The sequence below is a fragment of the Leguminivora glycinivorella genome, chromosome 23 (assembly GCF_023078275.1).
Source record: "Leguminivora glycinivorella isolate SPB_JAAS2020 chromosome 23, LegGlyc_1.1, whole genome shotgun sequence".
NCBI lineage: Eukaryota > Metazoa > Arthropoda > Insecta > Lepidoptera > Tortricidae > Leguminivora > Leguminivora glycinivorella.
The window spans coordinates 11,340,851-11,348,680 of NC_062993.1; the positions used below are offsets into that span (position 1 = coordinate 11,340,851).

General features: G+C 36.5%; 2 protein-coding genes and 1 non-coding gene across 3 annotated transcripts; 1 reads left to right on the forward strand and 2 right to left on the reverse strand.

Annotated features, from left to right (window-relative positions):
• Positions 1–898: 898 nt before the first annotated feature.
• Positions 899–2,891, reverse strand: LOC125238240. Its single transcript, XM_048145516.1, has 3 exons — positions 2,710–2,891; positions 1,867–2,113; positions 899–1,466 (listed from the first exon to the last, which is right to left on the reverse strand). Exons 1-3 carry the CDS (start codon positions 2,845–2,847, stop codon positions 1,117–1,119), a joined length of 735 nt encoding a protein of 244 aa, XP_048001473.1. The 5' UTR covers positions 2,848–2,891; the 3' UTR covers positions 899–1,116.
• An 863-nt stretch (positions 2,892–3,754) lies between these two features.
• Positions 3,755–6,125, reverse strand: LOC125238241. The gene is made up of 3 exons (XM_048145517.1): positions 5,947–6,125; positions 5,259–5,514; positions 3,755–4,215 (listed from the first exon to the last, which is right to left on the reverse strand). The coding sequence occupies exons 1-3, from the start codon at positions 6,079–6,081 to the stop codon at positions 3,875–3,877; spliced, it is 732 nt and encodes a 243-aa protein (XP_048001474.1). The 5' UTR covers positions 6,082–6,125; the 3' UTR covers positions 3,755–3,874.
• A 1,167-nt stretch (positions 6,126–7,292) lies between these two features.
• On the forward strand, positions 7,293–7,364 carry Trnat-cgu. Its single transcript has one exon. It is a non-coding gene; the product is annotated as a tRNA-Thr (tRNA).
• Positions 7,365–7,830: the final 466 nt, after the last annotated feature.

The window sequence follows — 7,830 nt, forward strand, 5'->3', positions numbered from 1 at the left end:
TTTAATAATATGGCCATACTTGTATTTCCGAATGTCGAAAATTCCTAACTTTCGAATCTGACCTAATTTGGAATGCGACCTGTGGGTGTATCTTAGAGCCTAATTGGACTTTAGGAGCTTCACTTTTTGGTGGAACTGGATTTAATTATGTTCGTATAGTAAACTTTTACTTTTTGATTATAAAAATGTGATCGTAGATTTGAAGGTTTATTTTTGGCCTATTTTTATTAGGGTACCTAATTTTCACCTTATCCGTAAGTATTTGGTATTTCTTACATAGAAATGAGCTTTTTTCAGTACATTTCCTAATTTCTAGACAGTAGGCTGAGGTATAGGAGAGCAAGTAAATTGTGGCCAAATAACGTAGGGTCTCTATTATTACAGTACATTTTGACATGATATTATAAACGATAAGTTGCATTTATTTATTTCTCTGTCGTAAAATTTAAAGACGGTGGAAATTTCGAAAATATACTAATACTAATTATTGTTGATATAGATTTGTTTCTTTGAATGGTGGACATTTAAGATCAGTCGGAAATAAAATCACAATTAACATAATAAATGCTGTTTGGTTTATTCGTTTCTTCATCATTCACACACAATAAATACACATTCATAAAGATAATCTTAAAAATAATACACTCATAGTCGTGATACACGATACTATACAAATCGTACACATAATAATATAATTATAGCTATAATAATATAGCTTAGTTATTTATAATTAAATATATCTGATATGTTAAAATCATAATAAATACGAGAGATCATGATAAGTATACCAAAATTAAAAAAGTAAAATAAAACAAAAACAAAAAACTAAACGAAACAAAAACAAAATAAATAAAATAAAAACTATTTACAAATAAAAAATAACTAAATAAAATATACCAAATAAAATATCACAACCCATAAAATACGATTTGAAGACGAAAGTTCCTTTTCAATCAAATTACTACAAACAGTGAAACCCCAGTTTCATCGTCGCATAAAATGAATGAAAAGAAGTTGAAAGCAGTCAATAAATAAATAATCAAACACGCGCGCACTCACACAAAATAAATATGGCGGTAATGGCAAATATTTGGCTTCAACGCACTAAGTCCTAGTCTACTGCTGTTTGTATCCAGCATAGGCCATATCAGCTCCTTCGATCTTTCCAGATCGTCCCCATCCCTGGCTTTCCCAGCCCCCGTGTCCGTGACCGTGGTCATCATGGACAGGGGCAGCCCATCCACCGTGTTCCTCGTGCTTCTTGGCCAAGAGCGCTTTGATGATGGCGATGATCTTGGCGATGAAAGCGATCTTGGCAATGACGGCGAGCTTCCAGATTGAGATGGCGATGACACCGAGGAAGAGGACGGCGAGGGCAGCTAACTTGGCCTTCAGCAGGAGCACGAGGGGCATGAGCATCTTTATCTTCTTCTTCATGTCCTTCTTCTTGCCACGGCCCTCCTCAGCTGTAAAATGGTCGAAATTTAGTATGACATGGATCAGTGTCTTGTAATAAATAAATAAATAAATATAAATAAATATAAATATTATAAGACATTCTCACACAGATTGACTGAGGCCCACGGTAAGTAATAAACTATTTGAGAAAGAGGACCATTCTAAAACGAATCTGTTGAAATGCATTCTCTAACATTTTTACTTCCAAAAAGATTATTCAAATTTAATTTTGGGACTTCCAGAAAACTAAGTTTAGTGCGACTAAACTGTCGATGAATAACAGTGTGCAAAATTGCTTTTTTTGAGTAAAATTGTTCAGGCATCATTTATTTTCTGTGACATGGAAAAGTATCATTTCATTTTCATTTATCAGAGATTTAGTACGGCTAGGACTTATTTTCTACTTACCACTATCAAGAGACCTGGCTTCTCCATCATCACCACCAAAGTTGATTTCCAGCTCGCTGTTCTGAAGCAGGTCGTTGGCCTTCTCCCACAGCCTCTCAGTAACCTCCTTGTTCCTGATCTGGGGTTCGGTAGACAGAGGCTCCAGGCTCCTGGCTTCCTTGGGGTTGCTGTTCAGGATCGTGAGACCTTCGAAGATGTTCAGTTTGCGAACGGTTCCCAGACGTTCGGTGGCGCGAAGGGCATGTTCCTGCAAAAACAATATATGTTTTGATTGTTTTAAATATTGTAAAATAAGTACATTGTTATATATTTTTTTAAATAATAATTTGAATGTTTAATTTTTAATCTTTTATTATTTAATAAGTTGCCATCAATAATAGTCACAATTTTACTATATAATATAATGTTTTCAAAGTTTACATATTGAAAGCGTGCTTGTGCAAACTATAAATTGATTTTAAATTTTTTTTAATAACACGTCGGTGGCAAACAAGTATACGGTCCGCCTGATGGAAAGCGGTCACCGTAACCTATAGACGCCTGCAACCCAAGGAGTGAAATTATTTTTATTGCAATAGTTTTGACATGAACATTAAACCTTGGACTTGAACTTAAAATTAGTACATATTATAACTTTAAGTTTTACTTCCGATTCCGACAGATAAAAATCCAAATGTAATAAATTAAAGTATTGCACTGAATGAAATACTTTATCACTTTCGTTTTCGGATGTAGTAATTTCTGAATTCACTAATACGAATAAAACTTTCTAAATCACTTCCATAAACAAAAACGCATCCAAAATTCACTTTTCAATTTGAAAATTCACCGCACTTGACGTACCTTGATGCACAAGTTAACATCACTGTTCATGCAGTTCACGAAGCTACCAACCACAGACTTTAACACTGATTCGTCCTTGGGCACAGGACTGCTGTAAGCCACAACGGCCAAGCTGAGAAGAGCCAAGAAGAACTTCATCTTGAAGATGTTTCGAACTCAAATCACCGAATACGATTTTGATTGTGATGCTCCAACCAAAAGTCAACAGTTTTTTATTCGATCCGCCCCCACTCCGACCTTTTGGCGAATTTACATTTTTAACTCGTATACTATATTATCGTAGCGAACACTATGGCCCGTATGGCACACATATTCCGGCCATTAATATTAATTTTGTTTTGGATAACACGCTTTTTCTTTCTTTTGGGATGTGATCGGTTTATGCGACAATGCTATATAATTTAATGCTTATTAAAGTGTCATATTTTGAACATTTATTTGCGCGCTGGATGGCATTCTCAGTGTATTTAAATTACTTATTGATATGTCAACGGTAAAATAATGTTTTACATGAAAAAAGTGAGGAAGGTGTAATAATTTTGTACGTATGTACTTACGACTCTTAAATTATCAAACTGGCTTTACACAAAATTCATTATAGGTAGAAATCACTATTTCATACACTTTACTTCTAATACCTTCTTGAATAAGTAAATAATAAATATTTACAACTGCATGTTAATAAACTCTTTAAAAAAATCTATATTTTGATCACACTTATGCGTAATGAGACTAATGAGGCGTCTTAGTGAGTAATTTGTCTTGTTTGTTACTCGTACATACATTAATAGACATTTTATTCTAATGTGACAAACCATTTACGTAACTGTGCTGTAATTTTTCAATGATACCAATAAATTGTGTTAAAGTCGCAGGAATTTTTTAGGTAGGTATTAGGAGGTGTGATGGTTTTATTTGAAATGTACTAACATCACGGCCGCCAGTGGGCCTTGTCGTTTTTTTTTATTTCCTGTATGATATATTTTTCAGTTTATGATCTAACGTGTTTTCATGATATAGATTGTTAAAGAATAAAATATGAGACTCATATTTTTAAACTTCTTTATTCTGTTAAATAAATAAATTAATTGAGGTACTTTAACATGGCAACGGCAAACAAAAATAAATAAACTCACACACACACATTCACACAAAATCTATCGAATTAGTTCAGTTGGCCGGCGTACGCCATCGACTGGGCATCTTGGGCCTTCCTGCCCCAGCCTTGGGCTGGTTCGTAGTTGTATCCTGGATGCTCATCGTGATGCTGAGGCGCGCCGTATGAGATGCTGGGGGCTGAGGAATGGGAAGAGCCTCCCTTGTTGAGGAGTTTCCTGATGAGGCCGACGGCTTGCATGGCGAAGGCGATTTTGCCGAGGAAGACAGCTTTGGCGGCGGCGAAGGCGATGATACCGAGGAACAGGGGGATGAGAGCGGCGAGCTTCAGTTTAAGGAGGAGGAGGAGGGGGAGGATCTTCTTGATCTTCTTCTTCTTCTTGCCGCGAGCTGTAAAGAAGTTTTTTGTTAATCATGTTGTCTTTTACAATGTTGGCTATCTATCTAAGACTATCGCCTGTTAGCGAGGTTCCAAAAAGGGCCCTAGCTAACCGCGCTACTACCATTTAACTTAAGACCAAGCACTGATGTGAATACTTCAAAACGTTTTCTTATTCGTATAAGATAATTACACTGTAACCACTTTGTTGGCTGTAGAAGCTTTAAGTTTATGGCTTATGGCCGCCACTGATTGATGATAATTTGTTTAACGATTTTTAAAGCCAGTAATTGTTGCTGAGAGTGAATATTTGGGTAGCTTAAAATTTTCGATTGAAAGCTTGAATGCCTTTATGTTCCACTTTTTAAACATATTTTAAAATAAAGTGCTACATAGGTTGCTAACAACACAAGTTTTCAAGATACATTTCAAATTTGTGATGCAAGGTCTAACACGATTTCTTTAGAATCTTCCCAGACACGTTTGTCCAGTAAAACAATCTCTTAGGATCATCTGATCCTAAACATCTGTTTAGGCGTATGGAAATACAAAAGAGAAAGTTAGTGTTTGTCGTGAGCTACGTGACAATTCGTGACATTGACAAAGGGACGGTAATATGTAAATATGATGTGTGTTCGAGAGAAACGCGTACAGTAAACGCACAAACGGCTGTTTACTTAATACTCTTCAATTACGGACGCTTAAGGTACCCGTTGTTTGGGTTTACGATCAATTATCGCCGCAACAATGTGAGATACGAGTATGTGAGGTTTTTAAGAAAGTTGGAGATGAATATTTTGGTAGCATAAATGGCATCATAATCTGTGTAGATAACAGATCAAACTGCGGAATGGAATAGGGAAACTAGAATTTAGTGCACAAATATTGTCTAAAGCAATTTTATGAGTTGAACGTTGATAAAATTATGTAAAATTCTTCAAAACGCTTATCATCAAGTAGAAACTTTGTGAAGGACTTGGTATCATTAATATATAATAAAAATTACTCAGCTACATAAAATTAAACATTACAAAGACACGTTTTTTACACATACCTTCCTCATCAAGACCACGGGACTCATTGTCAGCCAAGTCAGACAGACGCAACTGCAGCACGTGATTGTCCAAGAAGTCTCCAACGTTGTTCGCGATTCTCTCCTCGAGCTGAGATTCCCTGGTCTTCGGGTCTTCGGCTAACGGCTCATAGCTGCGGGCAGAGCGAGCTGTTCCGCTGTTGATGAGGGTCATGCCCTCAAAGATGCTGATGTCCTTGGTCACTGCCAGCCTCTCGGTGAATTTGAGAGCCTTCTCCTAGAAAATAAAAGCTAAAATTAGAATCCGGCAAATTTATAAGATGAAGAATTGGGGCTTCTTGTGACCTGGTTACTTGAAATAATAGAGAAAAACTCTTTGATTTGATTTATTATCACAAGTTCTGTATCGCTAAGTCACGTCAAAGTTGGAGAATAATGGAAGCTTAATACTGTTGTCACTGTTTAGGGTACTGATGAAGTAGCTGTAGTAGTACTGACAAAGACCAAAAGGTATGGAAGTAAAATGTAATCCTCCTGCATAATGCAAGAAGTGTTACATCTACTGATCCAAAATCTGGTTGAATCTACTGGTTCAAACACAAAATCCAATCTCAGATCGAAAATGCGTTGACAAAACTTCAAAGCAGAAAACGGTGCACTGTATCACAAAATCCATTAGCACGTCACTTCACAAAATCACTTTACACACCTTAAGACACAAAGACGTGTCCGTTTCAATACACTCAGAAACCACATTGACTAAATTCTCAGCCACTCCTCCATCGTGTACGGGATTCGCTGTCGCTAGCGCCACAATGGCCAAGAATGCAATTTTCGACCACATCTTTTTTGTTTTGCAAGTCCGTTACCCGAAGCCGCTGAGCAGGTTGTGATGTTCTTCCCAAAAAAGTGATGGATTATATCCTCAACGCCCCACCCGCGTGAGTGACGTACGCGCGCAAACAACGGGCAATAAGGGGTAAGTAGAAAAATAAATATTGAATGTTAGAAAGCGAAGTTTTCGTTTGCGACGTTACGGTGTTTGATGTGCTAGTGCAAATGAATGAAAGAAAAAGTGCGTATATTTGTATTTTCATTCTAATCGACGTGTGAAACGGTACGTAACTTCGTCTTTGAAACAGGGAGTTACGACTTTAATTTTTGATGAAATTGATATTTGATAGATTCGATGTTACCTAACCCTCTGGCCAGTTTAAGAAATGACAAAATGTCTAAATAACATATTTATGTACTTGAACAAGACGTAAGTACAAACTTATTATGTACTTGTACAATGTCTTTTTGTATGATGAACAATTTACTCGTAGAATCTTCCTGTTAGTTCATTTACGGATAACCTAGGTTTAGCTTGAAGACTAAATTTTACATTAAATTGCCTATTTATTGAAGTCACTGTATGCTTTGTGTGTTTTGTATGCACAAGTATCTCTCTTATAGTTGACTAAAACGTCATTATATGATATAAAACAAAATTTAAGAAAAATGATTGTTTTAGAATATTTTGTCAAAAGTTATCTAATGTTTGTTGAATGTTTGCTCTTGCATGACATCTTCCTTATTTAATATGTAGCTATTTTTTAATTCTTTAAATTTCGAGGTCACGGCGGTTCTATGACTTCAAACCGGTAAGGTTCTACTGGAAAGTAAACTTTCTGTCGCATCGGATTCCCTTTCGATAGTTTTTAGCGTTTTTCACTAAAATATGAATCTGTGTTAAAATACGATTAACCTACCGGTAGTTTTACCTTCGTCTATGCGAGGTTGACATACAAATTATATTGAATCAACCTCAATTTTTGAATGAAAGTAAAGTAGGCATAACTCCCCGGTGCTTGTTTTTTCACATTCTTACTGGTTCCTGATATCTTCAGGATGAAATAAAAACTAGTTTATGAAAATAATTTCTTAAAATGGTTTCAATTTAAGTACGAGTAGCTACTACAGTATCTAAAATGTTTAACATCACATTTTTGCAACATGTTTCAAAAACATGGCGATGGCGAGTGGAAATCAAGCATAGTCAAGAAATTTGGCGGGCGGGTGGTCTAGTGGTGAGGACGTTAGCCGCGTAAGCTGAAGACCCGGGTTCGATTCCCGGCTCGGCCACCAGTGGGCCGTTTTTTTCTGTATGATATCTATTTAAATTTATAATTTATATATAGTATTGTGACTACTTGAAAAAAGAACAAATCGAAAAATATTCAATAAAATAATTTGATTTGTTCCCTAGCTGTATAATCAAGAAAGTAAAACATCGCGGTACATGATATCTTCTTCTTCTTCCTCGTTCCCTCAATGCTGAGGATCGCGACCACAAGTAGCGTGTCTCCATTGAACGCGGTCATAAGCCATGTGGACTGCACGATATAGGCTGCCGCCAGTCGACTTCTTCACACAGTCAGACCATCTCTTACGAGCCCCACCCCAAACGCGTTTACCATTCATTCGCCCCAAGATGATACACTTCTCCATATTATGCATTGGTGATCTCATGATGTGACCGAAAAATCTAAGGGTTCGCTCCTGGCATATTTTGGTGAGGCGTGTGGTGATATTAAGTTCTTCCAAAATA

Coding starts and splice junctions, on each gene's coding strand:
- LOC125238240 (XM_048145516.1), bottom strand. CDS start 2,847: ATGAAGTTCTTCTTGGCTCTTCTCAGCTTGGCCGTTGTGGCTTACAGC. Junction 2,114..2,709: donor ATGTTAACTTGTGCATCAAG/GTACGTCAAGTG, acceptor TTGTTTTTGCAG/GAACATGCCCTTCGCGCCAC. Junction 1,467..1,866: donor AGCCAGGTCTCTTGATAGTG/GTAAGTAGAAAA, acceptor ACCATTTTACAG/CTGAGGAGGGCCGTGGCAAG.
- LOC125238241 (XM_048145517.1), bottom strand. CDS start 6,081: ATGTGGTCGAAAATTGCATTCTTGGCCATTGTGGCGCTAGCGACAGCG. Junction 5,515..5,946: donor ACACGTCTTTGTGTCTTAAG/GTGTGTAAAGTG, acceptor TTTATTTTCTAG/GAGAAGGCTCTCAAATTCAC. Junction 4,216..5,258: donor CCGTGGTCTTGATGAGGAAG/GTATGTGTAAAA, acceptor ACTTCTTTACAG/CTCGCGGCAAGAAGAAGAAG.